Source organism: Coregonus lavaretus, assembly GCF_964263955.1.
Source record: "Coregonus lavaretus genome assembly, chromosome: 4".
NCBI lineage: Eukaryota > Metazoa > Chordata > Actinopteri > Salmoniformes > Salmonidae > Coregonus > Coregonus lavaretus.
The window spans coordinates 1,403,448-1,428,606 of record NC_139991.1 but is presented as its reverse complement, the minus strand read 5'-3'; the positions used below and the strand labels follow the sequence as shown (position 1 = coordinate 1,428,606).

At 44.6% G+C, this 25,159-nt stretch overlaps 1 protein-coding gene across 1 annotated transcript in view; it reads left to right on the top strand.

Moving 5' to 3' along the window:
- Window positions 1–25,159, top strand: part of LOC311128135 (carbohydrate sulfotransferase 8-like) — a gene marked incomplete at its 3' end in the record, with an annotated part of 200,164 nt that overhangs the window by 44,801 nt on the left and 130,204 nt on the right. Inside the window, exon 2 of the mRNA XM_084160115.1 lies at window positions 11,191–11,396. Coding sequence (XP_084016241.1) covers window positions 11,222–11,396 — 175 coding nt within the window. The 5' untranslated portion in view covers window positions 11,191–11,221. The remainder of the gene's footprint in view (window positions 1–11,190; window positions 11,397–25,159) is intronic.

The window sequence follows — 25,159 nt, the reverse complement described above, 5'->3', positions numbered from 1 at the left end:
CAGTACTCGATTCCCAACACAACTCTAATCAAACCAACTTATTCACAAAAACTCCAATATGCAATAACATCAATTGATCAGTCTGTTGCCAAGTCCCTGTCAAATTGTCACAACATCAAATATGCTAGGCACACAAAATATCCTGTAAAGGAAGGTAAGTTTTGTAAATAGAACAGTACTGGCCTTAGTTTGACTGGATCCGTTGCAGCACACCCTGTCGCGTGATGTACACGTCAGCAATTCCTCTCTCTCTCTCTCTCTCCTCCTTCTTATCGTCTCTCGTATGACAGAATAACAAAGGACAGACAAGAATTTAGTATTTTATGCACACACTGAGTTATTTCAACCATTCAATACTCCTCCGTTCACATTCGCGCTAAGAAATAAGCAAACAACTTAACTCAGGAATAGTATAAATAGCTCAATAACATGTTTTTTTATTTTTTTTAATCCGTCAACATATCTCTAGTTTATCAATTCGATAGGTCTCAAGAAAACAGTTTCATCGTCAAACAACAGCCGATTTAACAACCAGAATACACTATTAGTGTCTAAATCTTCTCTCTCTTTGTCTGCGTCTCCCAGCAGCTCAGTGCAGGCAGGGGAGTGGCATATTTGCCCTACGTAACTCTAAAGTCATAAAATCACACGCATGCGTAGTTCATACACCAATACGATTTCAGAGTGGATGGAGCTCCCTCCCAGCTAAACAACAGAAAGTAGACACGCCAACTTTACCTCCGTTCTTCATGAGGCAAACAGAAACATTGAACAGAGCTCACAAACCACATAAAACATTGAACACAAATCCTACTTTGAAGTGTCTTAACTTCCCTTTATCCTAATCTGCAGATTTATAGTTATTTTCTTATCCATTACAAAACATCTCTATACACTTATTAAAAACTCCTCCCTGTAGGCTCATGATATTCTAATAGTTAGTAAACGTTCTCTTTTTATAGAGAGTCATGACATTTTTAACCTTAACGTCCTTCCAGGGGGCTCACATATAGTTAACAACCACCAACGTTCTCACCCACGGAGACTCACAAGATCTCCAACACAAATTCCATCCCAACATGAGTCGACACACAGCTCAGACACGTCTCCACTCCACCATTTTTCTCTCTTCCACAAACACACATACATACATACACAGTTTAAGAGGCTCGTCCCATTCCTATGGACCTCTGAGGTAGTATTCTACCTACATTGCGGCGTATAATTCCATTGTTCCTAAATTTTTGCTACCACGAGGTCCGCGGACATGTCGATGAGCGGTCACATCAATCATATAATTCGTCAACCACATGTTGAGCGGTTACTTGCAACCGAATATATATACCACAACCTCAAGCCCCCTAGGACTCACCTAAATACACCTAACGTGTTTTTAGGATTTTCGGCCCATCCTAATGATCGCCTCGTTAGAGGGCTTCCATAGATTCGCAATGGCCTAATTTGTATACATTTACCCTGGCCTTATTCCTTCATTATATTATTCAATAGTTATAGACACTCCCCCCCTGTTTGCGTTGTTACCAGCGCAAACACATTTTGAATTTTTAGAACGGACTCCTATCCCACAGCAAATAACAGCAAAATCTGCACACATAAGTCTTTTAAACGGTACATTTCTCCAGCGCACACACCCATAAGCAAGCGAACCAACCAGCGCACAAAATTGTGAGAAATCTCACATTATGAGCCGGTGTCTTGAACGGGAGTCACTTCGCCGCACATGAATGGAACACTGGAGAGACGCATCACGTCCCAAACGTTCCTCGCCGCCATTTCTGTTGTTTATAAAGAATAATGCTAATCTTTGCTGTGAGACCAAGGAGTCCGCTTACACTGTACTTTGATTATAAAGGTTTATTTATATCACAAGATTTCAGCATAAGTTTACAGACATCTGCAGGCATCTGGAGAACAGCGACCCAAAATAATATGTTGTCTGACCTCCTTTGTCTCAACCAAGTATTTATAATCTTTACCATGATATGGGTGTTTTCCCACACAGACCAATCCCATGACTCCACACAACATACTTCCTCTGTTTTATGGGGTGCCCCTATAAAACTGCTCCCCAGATGCTTGCCTAAGCTGAATCAACATCCTCCAAGATACCATTTGAAAACGTTAGCAAAGTCATACATTCCTCAGATACCACAGTGTTGCATAACTTTGTTAATTAAATGAATAAAATAATTATCCATTTTTTTGTTATTTGTAAACTCAGGTTCCCTTCATCTAATATTAGGTTTAGGTTGAAGATCTGATAACATTCAGTATCAAACATATGCAAAAATAGAGAAAATCAGAAAGGGGGCAAATACTTTTTCATGGCACTGTATATTACACTCATGTAATTCATCCAAACCGACAAACCGACAAAATTTGATGCAACATCAAACAAAGTGTTAGTATCTCTCAGGACTTCCTGTTTTTGGCCTTGCTTATTAATGAGGTTTAGATATAGCCCCTTCACAGCTAATGAAGGACACATATTTAGTGTAATGTATGCACAACTTCCAAGGTCTTAATCAGACTTTAGTGCAATATGAGTTTCTACGATCTATTATGATGTGGCTTCACATTACAGCATTATGTATTCACTTTAATATGTGTTGCTGATTGAATACAACTGTGAAGCAAAAGCAGCTTTCAATTTAATTAAACTGTAATTAGCATTATTGTGTTCGGCACTGCAATTATTTGATTGAATGTGAAGAGCGTAATTCAGTAAAGGACAGTACAAAAGAGCACAGCTTAGGGGACTCCTCTGCATTACGTCTCAGTTAGGTGACACCTCTTTCTTTCTTTCTTTCTTTCTTTCTTTCTTTCTTTCTTTCTTTCTTTCTTTTTTTATTTCTGTCTCTCTCTCTCTCTCTCTCTCTCTCTCTCTCTCTCTCTCTCTCTCTCTCTCTCTCTCTCTCTCTCTCTCTCTCTCTCTCTCTCTCTCTCTCTCTCTCTCTCTATCTCTCTCTCTCTCTCTCTCTCTCTATGAACCTGACCTTTTGTATTTCAATTAGTATCTTGAGTGAACAGTCCAGGGACAATACGGACAATATGGCTAAATCAGCTTCTGTTATGTTGTTAGTGAGTGTTATGTCAGACCTAATATGTTAGAGTGGAAAGAAACAATCCTAAGACCCACATCTCAAATCTGAGTAATAGAACAGTGGTAGGCCTATCCATCTCATGCATTCTAAAAGCACAGACCGTGAATGAATGGATTTGATCATATTGAAACCTTCATAAAGACTTTGCCAATGCCTAATACTTAAACATTCGGCTTCCTGGTTTAGGTTAGTTAAGGTTTAACTAACTTTATTTTTCAAGGATTTGAAATGGTTCCTGCCTTGTCGGTCTGTAAAGCATTAAGCATTGATTAAAGGGGAGGGACGGGAGGTCAGTACAGACTCATCTCTATTGATCAGTATGTGTTTACTCATGCAGGCAAACAGACTTTGTGGGAGTATACATTGGGCCCAGGAAGACAAGGAACAACAGTTTCAGGGACAGTTGAAGTTTGAATGTCAAATGAAGTCATTGTCAATTCGTTGTTGTGTGGTACGATGCAATTGAATACTAGTCTCTTTAACTCATCATCTACAGTGTAGATTCTACACACCAACAGTTGTCATGATTGAGATACTGTTTGCTAAATAACAGATGGCTACTATAGTTTTAAATACCAACACTGCACCATTACTTGGTTCCACCTCCCTCAGTGACACCACGCTCAACACATCAACAGGTACAGGTATTATCGTGAAACAAAAAAAAGGAGATGTGTAAATACCTTATGATGGTGAGCATTAAGATTTGCACCACCAGTAAAGACATCCTCCTATCTCTATGGCTACATCATACAACAAATATCACAACATGAATTATCTCTTACCCTTGAATACAAACAAACCAGCCACTTTCGTTCATTCATTTTATTCTTCTCACAAATGGAAATCCATACAGTAGCGCTTGGAATTCAAATGACAAAATGATATGCCTACCTTTTGTTTATGAGATGTTTATGTACCGTAGCTGAGAATGAGTCATAAGAAGTTTCTCAACACACAAAGAGACCGCATTTGAAAGCCCACAGAGAGTGAATCAAGCGTGTAGTGCTGTGCTGTGTTCGTTATATGCTATTACCTGGGAGGTTTGGAAGACCTCCTGTGTGGGTTTATAGGATGCGTCCCAAATGGTACCCTATTCCCTTTATAGTTCACTACTTTTATCATTCTTTTCTGGATCAAAATGGGGCTTAGGTGGAGGGGGCGTGGCGGGGGCTTGGCCATGGGGGTGGTCAATGGTGCGGTCGCCGACCAAACATTTTACAAGCCCTCCTGTTGGTCGCAGTAACAATATTGAGTTGTTCTAAAGCTAATTTCCTGCAATTCTACACATCTTGCCATGGCTTATGCTATCTGAGTGACTCAACATTATAACAAAATCAATGGGGGCCTCATGCCATGACAAAACTACTCCTGAATGCATCAACATGTTTCAAGCAGACCACCATAGTCCCCGTGCCCAAGGACACTAAGATAACCTGCCTAAATGACTACCGACCCGTAGCACTGACGTCTGTAGCCATGAAGTGCTTTGAAAGGCTGGTCATGGCACATCAACACCATTATCCCAGAAACCTTAGACCCACTCCAATTTGCATACCGCCCCAACAGATCCACAGATGATGCAATCTCTATTGCACTCCACACTGCCCTTTCCCACCTGGACAAGAGGAACACCTACGTGAGAATGCTATTCATTGACTACAGCTCAGCATTCAACACCATAGTGCCCTCAAAGCTCATCACTAAGCTAAGGATCCTGGGACTAAACACCTCCCTCTGCAACTGGATCCTGGACTTCCTGACGGGCCGCCCCCAGGTGGTAAGGGTAGGTAACAACACATCTGCCACACTGATCCTCAACACGGGGGCCCCTCAGGGGTGCGTGCTCAGTCCCCTCCTGTACTCCCTGTTCACCCATGACTGCATGGCCAGGCACGACTCCAACACCATCATTAAGTTTGCCGACAACACAACAGTAGTAGGCCTGATCACCAACAACGATGAGACAGCCTATAGGGAGGAGGTCAGAGACCTGGCCGTGTGGTGCCAGGATAACAACCTCTCCCTCAACGTGACCAAGACAAAGGAGATGATTGGAAAAGGAGATGACAGGAAAAAAAAGAGGACTGAGCACGCCCCCATTCTCATCGACGGGGCTGTAGTCGAACAGGTTGAGAGCTTCAAGTTCCTTGGTGTCCACATCACCAACGAACTATCATGGTCCAAACACACCAAGACAGTCGTGAAGAGGGCAGGAGACTGAAAAGATTCGGCATGGGTCGTCAGATCCTCAAAAAATTATACAGCTGCACCATCGAGAGCATCCTGACTGGTTGCATCACCGCCTGGTATGGCAACTGCTTGGCCTCCGACCGCAAGGCACTACAGAGGGTAGTGCGTATGGCCCAGTACATCACTGGGGCCAAGCTTCCTGCCATCCAGGACCTCTATACCAGGCGGTGTCAGAGGAAGGCCCTCAAAATTGTCAAAGACTCCAGCCACCCTAGTCATAGACTGTTCTCTCTGCTACCGCACGGCAAGCGGTACCGGAGTGCCAAGTCTAGGTCCAAAAGACTTCTCAACAGCTTCTACCCCCAAGCCATAAGACTCCTGAACAGCTAATCATGGCTACCCGGACTATTTGCACTGCCCCCCCACCCCATCTTTTTACGCTGCTGCTACTCTGTTAATTATTTATGCATAGTCACTTTAACTCTACCCACATGTACATATTACTTCAACTACCTCAACTAGCCGGTGCCCCCGCACATTGACTCTGCACCGGTACCCCCCTATATATATAGCCTCCCTACTGTTATTTTATTTTACTTCTGCTCTTTTTTTCTCAACACTTTTTTGTTGTTGTTTTATTTTACTTTTTTATTAAAAATAAATGCACTGTTGGTTAAGGGCTGTAAGTAAGCATTTCACTGTAATGTCTGCACCTGTTGTATTCGGCGCATGTGGCCAATAAAATTTGATTTGATTTGATCATTTATTGATTATTTAATTCTCCCTGACTGTCTAGCTTTTATTTTGGTGATTGTTAGTTCTTATTTAAAAAATGATAGCTCCATTATCTTTTCCACATACTTTATATATGGTTTTAGTCGTTTAAGTTTACAATGAAAATGTTTTACTATCCCGAAAATTATTTTCAAAAAAATTAAAAATATTATTATTATTATTTGTACTGTTTGGACATAACCGGCCTGAAAAAATCCTTAGGCGGCCCGCCCAAAACTTTTCTATGCAGAACAAACCCTGCTTTTGACCAGGGACCATAGGGCTCTGGTTAAAAGTAGTGCACTATATAGGGGATGGAATGCCATTTGGGACACACCCATACTGTACTGAGAAACTTCCCTCCATTTCCTCTTCACTATTCTCCAATGTATCCCCATAATAATTATATAAATGGCTTTCATTGGAGACTTTCACAATTCCAGCAGCAATTCCTTTGCCCTCTCTAGCCTCATGCTGTGTCACTCTTTAATGAGGTCCCGGTAGCTGGTCTGCTGGGTTTCAGGCTGCTATAGCTGGAATATTACTCAAATGTGCTCATTAAATATAATTGTGCATTTTGCACAATACCGATATGTAAACACAGAATAAGATTTTTTTTCCCATTGTCCTAACGAGACGTGTGTGTGTGTGTGTGTGTGTGTGTGTGTGTGTGTCATTTTTGCATGTTGCATGTAGCACACTGTAGATGTTCTGCAGGTAGAGGTAAGCAAGTGAAATGGGCAAGTCATTATTATGAAGCTGAATATGAAGCTCTCTGGTCTGAACTTGTAATGTTATGTAACAGCATTCACAATAGTCGATTGATTGGACACAATAACACCATGGATTTTCATTTTTTGTATTAATGATGTAAAAAAAAATAATAATAAGAAGCATTCACAAAATCCAAAGCTTCATAAAGCAGTGTTGCTAGGACATTGGCACTCTCAGCCTTGCTGTATATTATATTCTGTCTTTTCACACCTGAACATGGGAACACTACTGCAGGGGCTGTCTGTATATTAATAGCCTACCTGTGACTTCATCTGTAGCATTTGGTGTTATGCACCATAGAGAGAATAGCTACTCTAAAGGTGTTTGGGTTTTATGTGTGAGGGTGTTTGAGCATGTCTGTTTGCGTCTGAGCCGTCATCAGCCCTTTGTCTGAGTGTTTCTGGGTGTACGTGTCCCCTGCAGAGCCAGCCACTGGCAGTCAGGTCACCGTCACAGGGGGCAGGGGGATGTGTGAGGTGGCTGGGGGCGCTGCCGGCTGAGGTGTGGGGCTGACTGTATGTTAAATGGGGGAAGTGTGGGGGGTTACGCATGTCAGCTGCATGAACAGAAAGAGAGCGAGACATTGCCACTATCACACTATAGCCAATTGGATAACCGGAACAAAGGAGTGCAGAAACAGACCTATGTTTAAGCTAAGCTTGATTGGAAACAACATAATAGTCCCAAAAGTGCAAATCTTGCCCATCTGGTGCCCCAGGCAGCCTCAGTCAGTTGCTCAGATTATTTCAAAGAAAACAAATAGGCCTACCATCTAAACCCTGGTCTTTTCTACATAACAGAATAACAGTCAGTGTGGTGGCTCATCTCATTTAATGATGGGTAATCTTCATCACAGCAGCAGAATGGATTACTCCTGACCACAGATCAGCCGGCTACCATAAACAAGGACAATTAGCTCAGCGGTGAACATGTTCACCACCTCCCATTTTACCCCTGTCAAACCCTGGGCTCAGGTAGTCATTGAATAGTGAATGGAATAGGGCTACCAACTGAATCTTTCTTTGTCTCTTTGATATGGAGCCAATCGTTTAATTCTGACCATAGATATTTTCTGGGCCACCAGTTTTTTTTTCAACAAGATCATTATTGCCAAGGGAAATTAGTAAGTTATACAGAACAGAACAGAACAGAATACAAGTTTGTCATTGCAAGCTGTGCAACGTACAGTCCACATACAGTTTTTGTGTGTGAGTTTTTCTTGTAATCATACTTTAAAAGACCATGTCACGCCCTGGCTCTGGGGACTCTTGTATGTTGAGCCAGGGTGTTAGTTTCGTTGTGTAGAGTCTATGTTTCGTGTTTCTATGGTATGTTCTAGGTTATGTGTTTCTGTGTTGGCCGGGGTGGTTCTCAATCAGAGGCAACGAGAATCAGCTGTTGCTTGTTGTCTCTGATTGGGAACCATACTTAGGCAGCCTGTTGTGCACTTGTGTTTTGTGGGATCTTGTTCCGTGTTGGTTTGTGTTCATGACCGAGGACTTCACGTTTCTTTTTGTTGTTTGTATCGTGTTGCTAGTACACAATTAAAGAGATGTACGCATATCACGCTGCGCCTTGGTCCAATCATTTCGACGATCGTGACAGAAGATCCCACCAAAACAGGACCAAGCAGCGTGCCCAGGAGCAGACAGCCTGGACTTGGGAGGAGATCTTGGACGGGCAGGGGTCCTGGACTTGGGAGGAAATCCAGGCCGGTATGGATCGCCGTCCGTGGGAGGAGACGGTGGAGGCGCGCCATAGAGAGGAGCAGCGGCGCCAACCGGGCCGACGTCGGACACGCAAGAGGCAACCCCAAGACATTTTTAGGGGGGGGGCACACGGCATGGACGACGGGGCTGCTGGAGGCAGCTACAGGGCGAGTTTGGGGATTAGGAGGCCACCGGGTTTGGGGGGCTGGAAGGGAGGTTGGCGGAGCCTAGAGGTAGAGCAGAGCCAACTCCCCGTACTCAGGCTAGGCAGCGTGAGACTGGGCAGGTTCCGAGGTATGCGGAGCTGCATACTGTGTCGCGAGTGGTCCGGCACAGTCCGGTACATCCTGTGCGAGCACCACGCACGTGTCGTGCTAAGGTGGGCATGCAGCCAGGACGCAGTGTGCCGGCTCAACGCTCGTGGCCTCCAGTACCCCTCCTCGGTTCCGGATATCCTGCGCCAGTGTCACGTGCTAGTACACAGCCCTGTACGTCCTGTGCTGATGCCTCACACAGAGTGTGTAAAAATAGGCATTCAGCCAGGACGGGTTGTGTCAGCTCTTCGCTCCAGACCTCCAGTCCGTCTCCACAGCCCGGTCCGGCCTGTTCCTGCCCCTCGCACCAAGCCTATGGTGCGCGTCGCCAGCCCGGCCCGGCCTGTTCCTGCCCCTCGCACCAAGCCTATGGTGCACGTCGCCAGCCCGGCCCGGCCTGTTCCTGCCCCTCGCACCAAGCAAATGGTGCGCGTCGCCAGCCCGGCCTGTTCCTGCTCCCCGCACCAAGCCTATGGTGCGCGTCGCCAGCCCGGCCCGGCCCGTTCCTGCCCCTCGCACCAAGCCAATGGTGCGCGTCGCCAGCCCGGCCCGGCCTGTTCCTGCCCCTCGCACCAAGCAAATGGTGCGCGTCGCCAGCCCGGCCTGTTCCTGCTCCCCGCACCAAGCCTATGGTGCGCGTCGCCAGCCCGGCCCGGCCCGTTCCTGCCCCTCGCACCAAGCCTATGGTGCGCGTCGCCAGCCCGGCCCGTTCCTGCTCCCCGCACCGAGGAGGAATGCCCACCCGGCCCCTCCCCTGTTGGGTTTATGTTGGCGCGGTCGCAGTCCGCGCCTTTGGGTGGGGTACTGTCACGCCCTGGCTCTGGGGACTCTTGTATGTTGAGCCAGGGTGTTAGTTTCGTTGTGTAGAGTCTATGTTTCGTGTTTCTATGGTATGTTCTAGGTTATGTGTTTCTGTGTTGGCCGGGGTGGTTCTCAATCAGAAGCAACGAGAATCAGCTGTTGCTTGTTGTCTCTGATTGGGAACCATACTTAGGCAGCCTGTTGGGCACTTGTGTTTTGTGGGATCTTGTTCCGTGTTGGTTTGTGTTCATGACCGAGGACTTCACGTTTCGTTTTGTAGTTTTTGTTGTTTGTATCGTGTTGCTAGTACACTATTAAAGAGATGTACGCATATCACGCTGCGCCTTGGTCCAATCATTATGACGAACGTGACAGACCACAGTGCATACTAAATACTAATAGCTATAGCCCATAAATGGGAATTGGGAATAATGTAGAAAACAAAAAATTATAATCAGAATACATTTTACAAACATCCTTGTGTGTTTGATCTAGTTGATCAGAGGGCATGTGTTCCCAGCAAAACAATAATGTATTTCTGCTGCAGATGCATAAGAATGAGATATGCCACTGGCTGATCGTACTGGCAGATTTATCCATGACTGAAGGCGAGCCAAAGTGGTTTGATATCTGATTGACTGCTATTGGTCTCCATCCAAGGTTATGGCATCAGTTAACTCATATGGCCGGATGAATTGTTTAATATTTTCAATTTTGTGTTCATTATCTATATTTTTCTAGTCTCATTCTGTATATTTATAGACGCCGTTGATGACCCCCTATTCACCAGTATCTAATTGACTTGTTACCTGTTGCACCTGTTAGGCACAATGTGTCTCCACTTCATTTGTTTGTACAGTGCTGATGTAGCTGAAACGTTTTTATGTTTAGCACTTTGCACTTTCACCTTTTTCTATTCTTCCAAGCATTGATTACATAAAGTATATTTTTGCATCTCCGCCTCCTTGGTTCTTTCCTTTTTATGGTTTGAGTGTGAGATCCCATTGAACTTTATAGATGCTTTTTGTCTCATGCACCGGCCATCTTTCATTGTAGCCTGAGCACGGACCCTCATACTGGCTCACTGATTAATAAAAACCATGGTTTCTAGATTTCATGTGAAGTTGTCCACAGTTTAGCACATTTAGGACATATGTTGTTTGATGTCATTAAAACTGCACTGTATGTCTTTAAGTAGTTCCAGCTTATAAAATGTAACATCTCTGGTCATTCACATACAGTATGTTTATTCATCTTGGGTGGTAGGCAGTTGGCAGTACAAAGACAATGTGTTTTTATTGTTGTCACTCAGTAAGGTGAACACATTTTGTATTAATCCAATGAGACGCAAACTGTTGAAGAACCACGATTAGCCTACCTATATTCATGTCATTATAACCCCTGTAACCTTATGTCATGTCCTGCTATGTCCTTTCTTGTGCTGCAACATATTATGTCCTGTCTTACCTGGGCTGACTCTGTCCCTGTTCTTTCTCTCAGGCAGCAGTTTGAGCTGAGGCAGGATAGCAGGATGCTGTGGGTGGAGTGTAGGATAGTGGATGCCCTGCGTGGGAGAAGACGGATGAGGGCCACGGCCGTCAAGCTGCCCTGCTCCTTCTGGTTCCTCCTGCTGTTCGGGGCCGGAGGCCTTGTCCTCTTCATACACCTCCAGGACCTCTCAGAGATGGTCCAGCAACAGGCTCCAGGTCAGTGGGAGAGAGATTCTACCCTATTCTACAGTCAGTTTCTACTGACCTGAAACTGGAATGGGTTGATCTATCATCAGTACTGTATGTTGTGAAAGAAGCGTGACACACATACAAATAAACCCATATACATCTGTTCACGTGCACGTACACATGCACTATACATACTGTTACTGTCAAGCTGCTCCCCTATTGGATTAAAGTTAGACAAGAACCATACCAAGTTTGCATACTGAGAAGCTGAAGTAATTGGTTATGAGTTATCATGAGACACTGCCAGGTTGTCAACCGTAAATAAGGGCGATGTCCTTGGTGGTGCACTGTGAGGGCACCAGAGGTGATGTCCTTGGTGGTGCACTGTGAGGGCACCAGTGGTGAACACCTGCTACAGCACCATAGGACTGAGTCACACACTGAGATATAGAGAGATATGGAGGGAGATGGAGAGAGAGAGATGGGAAGAGAGAGATGGGGGAGAGAGAGATGGCTAGGATATAGATGTGAGGGAGGGAGGGGTAGAGAGAGAGAGAGAGAGAGAGAGAGAGAGAGAGAGAGAGAGGGAGGGAGAGTACACAGAGAGAGATGGAGAGATGGGAGAGGCTCTATGCACCACTGTGTGTGGGTCTATCATGTGTCCCCCGTGCTGTATGTCATCATCAGTATCAGACAGGATGAGTACTGTGTCAGCCTCTCTATCAATAAGAGGCCCTTACGGAGAGTGACAACTCTCCAGGCTCTAATATTCCACTGATTGTCAGATGCTCGTGCAGGTAATATCACACACACACACACACACACTGCCGAGTGTTGATTGTGTCTAACCTGGCAACTGCAGTATTAGTGGGCCACACACACTGTACAAATAACAAGATGTTTTGGCTTGTCTATTCAGAAGGTGAACCATGCCAAGTGCAACGTCATGGTGACAAGATAGTGGCATGGCCTTTCTATTGAGGATTTTGTGTCTATGAGGGGTGGTCCTTTATAGCTCAGTTGGTAGAGCATGGCGATTGTAACACCAGGGTAGTGAGTTCAATTTCCAGGACCACCCATACGCAAAAATGCATTGGATACAAGTGTCTGCTAAATGGCATATATTATATTATTATGATAAGCACTTAATGAATTTGAAATAATGAAACTGCAGACATACTGTACAGTAATTGTACTGTAGAAGTATCCATTTTCACAGCAAAAGCAAGCATGCAAGTGCTATCCAGGCACTGATTTAGTTTGAAAGGAGAAACAATGCAAATTTCACAAATTATGTATGACATATGAAGTGTTACAATGAACATTCAGTTACTTCAGTATAGCTTACACCGCTGCAAAAATAATGCTGAACGGTATCTATGCCTTAAGCTACGATGCCTCACTGCCACCAGAAGCTCATCTCTAATAGTGTTGAGTTTTAATACATTGGATGTCAGCTTCTATCTATCTTCCTCTCTCCACTGCTCTTCCTCTTTGTCTGGCTGTGAAGTGCAGTCACAGTCAGTGGAGTGCTTTGGTCCCCCATGGTTAAGATAACACTCACAATAGCCGAACAGGAACCAGCAGTTTAACAGGCTGGGCAACAGTCTCCCCTGATCTCCACAGTAATTGTTTATGGGACAATCGAGGGGAAACCCAATAGCTACCAATCTCCTGGGCAATAGACAAGCTCAAAGTTCTAGCAGCTAGCTGAGATAAATTGCTGACACACATTTTCACCAGTGAGCGTTTTTCCAACACTTAAAAGCCTTGCCGTTACAGTGTGGGCCAACGGCTGAGAGGAAGGTCTAGTTGTATGGTGGTGTTCCAGTAAAGGCATGTGTCTTCACTCAAACACCAATAACAAATAATTGCCATCTCATTGGAACAAACCCTATGGCAAAGCAAAGTCTTTCTTCATGGAAAAAGGACAAGAGCCCATTGAGTGGACTGGTACAGTAATACACAACTCCACTGAGATTGTGCTGAGGCGTGACTAGGTCACCCGCTATTCTCTTGTTCCAGTTATAGTATAATTACATAGCACTAATCCATTTCTTATCCCATTTCCCCTCTGATAATCATTGAAGAGAGCATGTTAGCTCGACTCGGTTACAGTAGCTAATCCATAGAGATGCTCTGTTTACTTCATACTGTGCTATGCATGGAATGGCACAAATTGAACAAAGGCACAGTGGTGTGTTTGCCAGTTATTGTCTAATTGCACTCTTACCATGCAAAGAAAATCCTACCCAACGTCCTTGACATCTTTAATGATCCATCGCTTGGCATCCACAGTGAGACATCGTGGTAAAAAAGCCAGCTGCTTGGGGTGAAGACGATAGTGTCACTGTCTCTTTCATATGCAGCATGTCGCCAGACAGTCAAAGAAGACTTCACACATCACTGATGTGGAGAACGAAAAAGATGTACTACAGTACGACAGCCTGTGTGTGTGTGTGTGTGTGTGTGTATGTGCGTGCGTGCGGGTGTTTTTCCTTAGATGTAGCCTAGTCTCGTTGGTGAAATATGAAACCCTCTTCTATATCAGTGGTATTCAAAGTCGGGTTCGGGGAACTGCAGTGGGGTAGGCAAAAAAAATAAGATAGATTTATATATATATACAGTGGGGAGAACAAGTATTTGATACACTGCTGATTTTGCAGGTTTTCCTACTTACAAAGCATGTAGAGGTCTGTAATTTTTATCATACGTACACTTCAACTGTGAGAGACGGAATCTAAAACAAAAATCCAGAAAATCACATTGTATGATTTTTAAGTAATTAATTAGCATTTTATTGCATGACATAAGTATTTGATACATCAGAAAAGCAGAACTTAATATTTGGTACAGAAACCTTTGTTTGCAATTACAGAGATTTCCTGTAGGTATTGACCAGGTTTGCACACACCAGGTTTGCACACACCAGGTTTGCACACACTTCAAACACACCAGGTTTGCACACACTTCAGAACAGCGCCGGAGAAGATGGCTGCCGTTTTACAGCCCTCTAACCAATTGTACTATTATGTGTGTTTTTCCGCGTTATTTGTAATTTATTTTGTACATAATGTTTCTGCCATCGTCTCTTATAACCAAAAGAGCTTCTGGATATCAGGACAGCGATTACTCACCTCGCATTGGACAAAGATTTTTTCTTCAACGAGGCGGCCGCGAAGGATATCCTACAGACACCCGACAAGGCCCAAATCCCCGTCATTCGCGTGAGGAAGAGACGGAGATATCGCGGACGCAGATCCGGGTGCCTTGTAAGGATCCGACGGCGAGCGAGTAAACTGCCTCTTCCATCAATCCTATTAGCCAACGTTCAAGCTTTTGAGAATAAAATGGACGATTTAAGATTACGGTTATCCTACCAACGGGACATTAAAAACTGTAATATCTTATGTTTCACGGAGTCGTGGCTGAACGACAACAATGATAACATTCAGCTAGCAGGCTATACGCTACATCGGCAGGACAGAACGGCTGACTCGGGTAAGACAAGGGGTGGCGGTCTGTGTATATTTGTAAACAACAGCTGGTGCACAAAATCAAATACTAAAGAAGTCTCGAGGTTTTGCTCGCCTGAGGTAGAGTATCTTATGATAAGCTGTAGACCACACTATTTACCAAGAGAGTTTTCATCTATATTTTTCATAGCTGTCTATTTACCACCACAAACCAATGCTGGCATTAAGATTGCACTGAATGAGTTGTACAAGGCCATTAATCAACAGGAAAACGCTCATCCAGATGCAGCGCTCCTAGTGGCCGGGGACTTTAATGCAGGGAAACTTAAATCCGTTCTACCTAATTTCTACCAGCATGTTAAATGTGCAACCAGAGGGAAAAAAACTCTAGACCACCTTTACTCCACACACAGAGACGCATACAAAGCTCTCCCTCGCCCTCCATTTGGCAAATCTGACCATAACTCTATCCTCCTGATTCCTGCTTATAAGCAAAAACTGAAGCAGGAAGCACCAGTGATTCGGTTAATAAAAAAGTGGTCAGATGACGCAGATGCTAAGCTACAGGACTGTTTTGCTAGCACAGACTGGAACATGTTCCGGGATTCTTCAGACAGCATTGAGGAGTACACCACATCAGTCACTGGCTTCATCAATAAGTGCATCGATGATGTCGTCCCCACAGTGACCGTACGTACATACCCCAACCAGAAGCCATGGATTACAGGAAACATCCGCACTGAGCTAAAGGGCAGAGCTGCCGCTTTCAAGGAACGGGACTCTAACCCGGACGCTTATAAGAAATCCCGCTATGACCTCCGACGAACCATCAAACAGGCAAAGAGTCAATACAGGTCTAAGATTGAATCATACTACACTGGCTCTGACGCTCGTCGGATGTGGCAGGGCTTGAAAACTATTACAGACTACAAAGGGAAGCACAGCCGCGAGCTGCCCAGTGACACAAGCCTACCAGACGAGCTAAACCACTTCTATGCTCGCTTCGAGGCAAGCAACACTGAAGCATGCATGAGAGCACCAGCTGTTCCGGATGACTATGTGATCACGCTCTCCGTAGCCGATGTGAGTAAGACTTTTAAGCAGGTCAACATTCACAAGGCCGCAGGGCCAGACGGATTACCAGGACGTGTACTCCGAGCATGTGCTGACCAACTGGCAAGTGTCTTCACTGACATTTTCAACATGTCCCTGACTGAGTCTGTAATACCAACATGTTTCAAGCAGACCACCATAGTCCCCGTGCCCAAGAACTCTAAGATAACCTGCCTAAATGACTACCGACCCGTAGCACTGACGTCTGTAGCCATGAAGTGCTTTGAAAGACTGGTCATGGCTCACATCAACAGCATAATCCCAGAAACCCTAGACCCACTCCAATTTGCATACCGCCCCAACAGATCCACAGATGATGCAATCTCTATCGCACTCCACACTGCCCTTTCCCACCTGGACAAGAGGAACACCTACGTGAGAATGCTGTTCATTGACTACAGCTCAGCATTCAACACCATAGTGCCCTCTAAGCTCATCACTAAGCTAAGGATCCTGGGACTAAACACCTCCCTCTGCAACTGGATCCTGGACTTCCTGACGGGCCGCCCCCAGGTGGTAAGGGTAGGTAACAACACATCTGCCACACTGATCCTCAACACGGGGGCCCCTCAGGGGTGCGTGCTCAGTCCCCTCCTGTACTCTCTGTTCACCCATGACTGCATGGCCAGGCACGACTCCAACACCATCATTAAGTTTGCCGACGACACAACAGTGGTAGGCCTGATCACCGACAACGATGAGACAGCCTATAGGGAGGAGGTCAGAGATCTGGCCGTGTGGTGCCAGGACAACAACCTCTCCCTCAACGTGACCAAGACAAAGGAGATGATTGTGGACTACAGGAAAAAAAAGAGGACTGAGCACGCCCCCATTCTCATCGACGGGGCTGTAGTGGAACAGGTTGAGAGCTTCAAGTTCCTTGGTGTCCACATCACCAACGAACTATCATGGTCCAAACACACCAAGACAGTCGTGAAGAGGGCACGACAAAGCCTATTCCCCCTCAGGAGACTAAAAAGATTTGGCATGGGTCCTCAGATCCTCAAAAAATTCTACAGCTGCACCATCGAGAGCATCCTGACTGGTTGCATCACCGCCTGGTATGGCAACTGCTTGGCCTCTGACCGCAAGGCACTACAGAGGGTAGTGCGTACGGCCCAGTACATCACTGGGGCAAAGCTTCCTGCCATCCAGGACCTCTATACCAGGCGGTGTCAGAGGAAGGCCCTCAAAATTGTCAAAGACTCCAGCCACCCTAGTCATAGACTGTTCTCTCTGCTACCGCACGGCAAGCGGTACCGGAGTGCCAAGTCTAGGTCCAAAAGACTTCTCAACAGCTTCTACCCCCAAGCCATAAGACTCCTGAACAGCTAATCATGGCTACCCGGACTATTTGCACTGCCCCCCCACCCCCATCCTTTTTACACTGCTGCTACTCTGTTAAGTATTTATGCATAGTCACTTTAACTCTACCCACATGTACATATTACCTCAACTACCTCAACTAGCCGGTGCCCCCGCACATTGACTCTGCAACGGTACCCCCCTGTATATATAGCCTCCCTACTGTCACTTTATTTTACTTCTGCTCTTTTTTTCTCAACACTTTTTTTGTTGTTGTTTTATTCTTACTTTTTTTGTTTAAAATAAATGCACTGTTGGTTAAGGGCTGTAAGTAAGCATTTCACTGTAATGTCTGCACCTGTTGTATTCGGCGCATGTGACCAATAAAATTTGATTTGATTTGATTTGATTTGCAGCAGGGATTTTGGCCCACTCCTCCATACAGACCTTCTCCAGATCCTTCAGGTTTCGGGGCTGTCGCTGGGCAATACGGACTTTCAGCTCCCTCCAAAGATTTTCTATTGGGTTCAGGTCTGGAGACTGTCTAGGCCACTCCAGGACCTTGAGATGCTTCTTACGGAGCCACTCCTTAGTTGCCCTGGCTGTGTGTTTCGGGTCGTTGTCATGCTGGAAGACCCAGCCACGACCCGTCTTCAATGCTCTTACTGAGGAAAGGCGGTTGTTGGCCAAGATCTCGCGATACATGGCCCCATCCATCCTCCCCTCAATACGGTGCAGTCGTCCTGTCCCCTTTGCAGAAAAGCATCCCCAAAGAATGATGTTTCCACCTCCATGCTTCACGGTTGAGATGGTGTTCTTGGGGTTGTACTCATCCTTCTTCTTCCTCCAAACACAGCGAGTGGAGTTTAGACCAAAAAGCTCTATTTTTGTCTCATCAGACCACATGCCCTTCTTCCATTCCTCCTCTGGATCATCCAGATGGTCATTGGCAAACTTCAGACGGGCCTGGACATGCGCTGGCTTGAGCAGGGGGACCTTGCGTGCGCTGCAGGATTTTAATTAATGACGGCGTAGTGTGTTACTAATGGTTTTCTTTGAGACTGTGGTCCCAGCTCTCTTCAGGTCATTGACCAGGTCCTGCCGTGTAGTTCTGGGCTGATCCCTCACCTTCCTCATGATCATTGATGGCCCACGAGGTGAGATCTTGCATGGAGCCCCAGACCAAGGGTGATTGACCGTCATCTTGAACTTCTTCCATTTTCTAATAATTGTGCCAACAGTTGTTGCCTTCTCACCAAGCTGCTTGCCTATTGTCCTGTAGCCCATCCCAGCCTTGTGCAGGTCTACAATTTTATCCCTGATGTCCTTACACAGCTCTCTGGTCTTGGCCATTGTGGAGAGGTTGGAGTCTGTTTGATTGAGTGTGTGGACAGGTGTCTTTTATACAGGTAACGAGTTCAAAGAGGTGCAGTTAATACAGGTAATGAGTGGAGAACAGGAGGGCTTCTTAAAGAAAAACTAACAGGTCTGTGAGAGCCGGAATTTGTTACTGGTTGGTAGGTGATCAAATACTTATGTCATGCAATAAAATGCAAATTAATTACTTTAAAATCATACAATGTGATTTTCTGGAAATTACAGACCTCTACATGCTTTGTAAGTAGGAAAACCTGCAAAATCGGCAGTGTATCAAATACTTGTTCTCCCCACTGTATATACAGTATATTTTGTATTTATTAGGATCCCCAGTTAGCTATTGCCGAGACAGGGCTACTCTTCTTGGGGTCCAAACAGGAAACAACATAACAAATAAAATACATAATATACATAAATATACACAGCACTACATTTACATTACAATTTAGCCATTTAGCAGAAGCGCCCATCCAGAGCGACCCACAGCTAGTGCATTCATCTTAAGATAGCCAGGCGAGACAACCACATATCACAGTCGTATCCCAACCATGTATCACAGTCGTATCCCAACCACATATCACATTCGTACCCCAACCACGTATCACATACATAATACAATACATAATACAATGCAAAATAGAATACAAAATGCATAAAAATGTCTGTGTGTCACTTCACAGTTCCCGTCGTGCCGTAATGTGTTATTTTATTTGGTTTTTGAATCTGGTTTTATTGCTAGCTTGAGTTACCTGGGGTGGCAGAGAGTTCCATATAGTCATGGCTCTATTTAATACTCTGTGTTTCCCAGCCTCTGTTCTGGACCTGGGGACTGTGAAGAGACCTCTGGTTGAATGTCTTGTGTGATACCGATGAGTGTCCGAACTGTGTGCCAACTGCTTGAACAGACAGTTTGGTACCTTCAACACATCAACACCTTGCACAAGGAACAATAGTGATGCAGTCAATCTCTCCTCAACTTTGAGTGAGGAGAGATTGACATGCATGTCATTGACATTCGCCCTCCGTGTACATCTAAGTGCAATACGTGCTGCTCTGTTTTGGTCCAACTGCAATTTGCCTATGTCCTTCTTTGCCGCACCAGACCATACAACTGGACTGTAGTCCAGGTGCGACAAAACTAGGGCCTGTAGGACCTGTCTGGTTGACTGAGATATCAAGAAAGCGTCACCTTATCATGGACAGACCTCTTCCCATTTTAGTAACCATTGAGTCTATATGTTTTGACCATGATAGCTTGCTATCTATGGTGACACCCAGCAGTTCAGTCTATATATACAGTACCAGTCAAATGTTTGGACACACCTACTCATTCAAGGTGTTTTTCTTTATTTTTACTATTTTCTACATTGTAGAATAATAGTGAAGATAGCAAAACTATGAAATAACATGTAGTAACCAAAAAAGTGTTCAACAAATCAAAATATATTTTATATTTGAGATTCTTCAAATAACCACCCTTTGTCTTGATGACAGATTTGCACACTCTTGGCATTCTCTCAACCAGCTTCATGACGTACTCACATGGAAAGCATTTCAATTAACAGGTGTGCCTTGTTAAAAGTTAATTAGTGGAATTTCTGCGTTTGAGCCAATCAATTGTGTTGTGACAAGGTAGGGTTGGTATACAGAAGATAGCCCTATTTGGTAAAAGACCAAGTCCATATTATGGCAAGAACAGCTCAAATAAGCAAAGAGAAATGACAGTCCTTCATTACTTTAAGACATGAAGGTCAGTCAATATGGAACATTTCAAGAACTTTGAAAGTTTCTTCAAGTGCAGTCGCAAAAACCATCAAGCGCTATGATGAAATTGGCTCTCATGAGGACAGCCACAGGAAAGGAAGACCCAGAGTTACCTCTGCTGCAGAGGATAAGTTCATTAGAGTTACCGGCCTCAGAAATTGCAGCCCAAATAAATGCTTCACAGAGTTCAAGTAACAGACACATCTCAACTTCAACTGTTCAGAGGAGACTGCGTGAATTGCTGCAAATAAACCACTACTAAAGGACACCAATAAGAAGAAGAGACTTGCTTGGGCCAAGAAACACGAGCAATGGACATTAGACCGGTGGAAATCTGTCCTTTGTTTCCAACCGCCGTGTCTTTGTGAGACGCAGAGTAGGTGAATGGATGATCTCCGCATGTGTGGATCCCACCGTGAAGCATGGAGGAGGAGGTGTGATGGTGTGATGGTGTGGGGGTGCTTTGCTGGTGACACTGTCAGTGATTTATTTAGAATTCAAGGCACACTTAACCAGCATGGCTACCACAGCATTCTGCAGCAATACGCCATCCCATCTGGTTTGCGCTTAGTGGGACTATCATTTGTTTTTCAACAGGACAATGACCCAACACACCTCCAGGCTGTGTAAGGGCTATTTGAACGAGAAGGAGCATGATGGAGTGCTGCATCATGCTGATGCATCAGATGACCTGGCCTCCACAATCAACTGACCTCAACTGACCTCAACACAATTTTGATGGTTTGGGATGAAAAAGCAACCAACAAGTGCTCAGCATATGTAGGAACTCCTTCAAGACTGTTGGAAAAGCATTCCAGGTGAAGCTGGTTGAGAGAATGCCAAGAGTGTGTAAAGCTGTCATCAAGGCAAAGGGTTGCTACTTTGAAGAATTTAAAATATAAAATGTGTTAACACTTTTTTGGTTACTACATGATTCCATATGTGTTATTTCATAGTTTTGATGTCGTCACTATTATTCTACAATGTATTAAATTGTAGAAATAAAGAAAAACCCTTGAATGAGTAGGTGTGTCCAAACTTTTGACTGGTACTGTATATACATACACTTAGTGTACAAAACATTTGGAACACCTTTCTAATATTGAGTTGCACCATCCCTTTGCCCTCAGAACAGCCTCAATTCGTCGGTGTCGAAAGTGTTCCACAGGGATGCTGGCCCATGTTGACTCCAATGTTTCCCACAGTTGTGTCAAGTTGGCTGGAGGTCCATTGGTTGTGGACCATTCTTGATACACATGGTAAACTGTTGAGCGTGAAAACCCCAGCAGCGTTGCAGTTCTTGACACAAACCGGAGCGCCTGGCACCTACTACCATACCCTGTTCAAAGGCACTTAAATATTTTGTCTTTCCCTTTCTCCCTCTGAATGACACACAGACACAATCCATGTCTCATTTGTCTCAAGGCTTAAAAATCCTTCTTTAACCTGTCTCCTCCCCTTCATATATACTGATTGAAGTGGATTTAACAAGTGACATCACCTGGATTCACCTGGTCAGTCTATTTCATGGAAAGAGCAGGTGTTCTTAATGTTTTGTACACTCAGTCTAAATAGATAGTATTTTTTTGGGAACAAAACATTAAGAGTACAGATTATTGTATGGGACAATATACAAACATTTTTGAGAACGACAATTAAAAAATGAATTTATTGCTTTATTTTCATTTTGATAAGAGATGAACATTTTGCAACAGAAACTCCTTTAGAAAAAATGGGGTCCCCAGAATTCTCGTTGAAAAAATGGGGTCCCCAGAAATTCTTGTGGAAAAATTGTGGTCCGTAGAAATTCTTGTGGAAAAAGTTTGAATACAACTGCTCTATATGATCTACCTGTGGACTGACTGTGGCTGTATGTACAGCTCCCCTCTCATCTGGTCCATGACCACCCTCCCTCCATCCCTCTCCCATCCCTCCATCCCTCCCTCCATCGCTCCATCAATCCCTCTTCACATGGGTACCGTGCATATTGTTTCAAGCTGGAAGGTAGAATTTGATCTCTCCCCACCAGCGGTCCAGTAATCCTTTAAGCCGTTCTGTTTGCAGAGTCTAATTTAGCTGTCTCTTAATGTAATTAAATTCTGCTGATGACCTAGCGCGGAGGGAGGGGCTGAGCAGCAATATTTCCATGCAAATCCACTCCAATGGATGTTTGTGGAAAAAATATATATTATTTTTCCTTATTATTTTCTCTCCGTCCTTCGCCTGTCCACCTCACAATGCTCCCTTAACAACAACTGCTTGTGTAGACCTGACACCATCCACTCTCACTCCACTTCACTCAATCCTTCTCAGTTCAGAGCATTGGAAACTATTACTCGGCAAAGCTACGTCACTCAGTCATTTTACACAACCTTAAGTGCAATGTACCCCTGACCTTTGACATAGTAGGGAAACCCTGTCTCTGGGGATTTGGTGAGAAAACAAAACTTGATTGAAACAGTGCAACCATACAGTACAATAAGAGTTTTCTGCTGGCCGGTTTTGTCCCTGGATCACATGACGATCTGGAGAGTGTCATGGCAACCTGTGCTCATGCCAAGCCGTAGACATAACAGATCTCCATTCTCTTCTGTACACCTCAGCCACTGAGAAGGGATAGCCTATTATGGTCTGGCAGAACACGCTGAAACCTGAACCATCCAAGTGGCCTTGATAGCTGAAACTCTGAAACCCTGGATACAGTAGCCTACCTTTGCGTAGGTAGGAATTCAGTAGGTAGGTATTCAGTAGGTAGGTATTTGGCTAGGTACTGTAAGTATTCATTGCCCACATTGCCCACTCAGTCTGCTAACCTTCTAGGGTATCACAATTGGATCTATAACCCAAGTGCTCTGTGGCAACACCAAGGTCATGTGGTGTTCTATTACCATCAATCCCCTGTGGTCATGTTCTGGGCTCTCTGGGCTGGACATAATCTGTTTTCCAAAGCCATCTGATCCCACAACCAATGGCTGCCAAAATGTTTTCAAATTGATTTTTTCCTCCACTTTCTTCCATTACAGTGAATGTCCAGAAAAATACAATGTTATCCCTAAAGCAATTAAAGCAAACTATTACTCTACCAAAATACTAAAAGCCATTTACTATACTTTAATATTCAAGAGAGGCATATTAGTATTTGGCTTTTGCCAGTTGTGTTTTTACTGCACAAACTTTAGAGAATGCTCTCTGTGTGCAGCACGCAGGCTTGGGCGAGCGTTACATCTCCCCTGAACCATTCCTCAGTCCTGGAAATTCTAAACAGCTGATCTGGTGCTATCCAGTAAGCCATAAAATACAAAATGCAGCCCAGATCAGAAAGCATCCACATGAGACAGAGGAAGCTACATTTACCAGCGGAGAGGGAAACAAAAAAAAAGCAGATGCTCTGATCTTTCCCTTTCAGCTGTAGTGCAAAGGTGAAGATGCATCTTTTGAGCCTCCCACTAGCACAGACATGGGCAACTGGCGGCCTTTTGAAGGCCCTCAGATCAATAATAAAATAGGGAACGCAGTCGAGGTCTCAACTTACGGTTGCGAGTTAGAATAGTAGAATACACAAGGTGCAATTTCAAAGTATGGTTGTGCATAAGCAGTTTTTCTCTTGTTATGTCAGTCACTGGCAGTCACTTAATTAGCCCATGTCAGCAAACATTTTGAAGATTGTTAGTTGACAGATGAGCGCAGCGATGAGCTGTGGTAGTGGGGGGTGTCTGCCTGGCCTTTCTCCAAGGGCACGCTGGGCTGTGTTCAAAAACTCCAAAAGGATTTGAAAACAGGATGTGGGTTGAGCACCAGGTAGATCCATCAGTGAAGTGGCTTTTTGAAAAGTATTTGAAGGCTGCTACTGGAGCCTGTGCCACTCAACATACCCAATCTGCCCCATGCTGTGTCACTCTAACCCCACAGCCAAGGGTGGGCCGTACTGTACACTGTCCTGCTGCAGCACAGAGAGAACTCCTTCAGTGACCAAAGCCTGGTGCATTTACTGTATACAAACTTGTCATTGCAGTTGTGGAGGACTTGGACAGAAGTCAATACCAAATAACTCAAGAGTTTGTACTCACTTAAAATATAGTCTCACAATTGATCTACCTTCATCCACTGCAGTGCAAATTCAATGCAGAGCTTTTTGGGAGGGAGATAAGAAGATATTTGGCGTGTCCACTGCAGCACAAAAAATAATAATAATAATAATAATAATAATAATAATGCTCAGTTGGTAGAGCATGGCGCTTGCAACGCCAGGGTTGTGGGTTCGTTTCCCACGGGGGGCCAGTATGAAAATGTATGCACTCACTAACAGTAAGACGCTCTGGATAAGAGCGTCTGCTAAGTGACTAAAATGTCAAATGTAATGTATTTTTGGGTAATTAGAATTAACAGGTGAGCTGGCTGAGCCACAGACAACAGACCGACAGACAGACAGACAGACAGACAGACAGACAGAGTCTAGCTGCCACAGTCGCTGATTAAAGACGGCACTCTGCCACTTATTCAATATGACAAGGCCCTGGCCATCAGTGTCCCTAGTCATTCCCTTATCTGTCTGACACCAATCCTCCGTTTCCTCTCTGCTCCCCGTCTCGGGAACTAGAGTCTCTCTCCTCTCGCCATGGGAGCACCAAATAATCAGGATGGGATTGGTTATCAAAGGCCTGGTAATGAGCAGCAACATGAATATACATGTCTAATATTGGAGCCAAAACAGTCATCCAATCCCAGCTCTCCCTTTCCCTAACCAACTGAAGAACA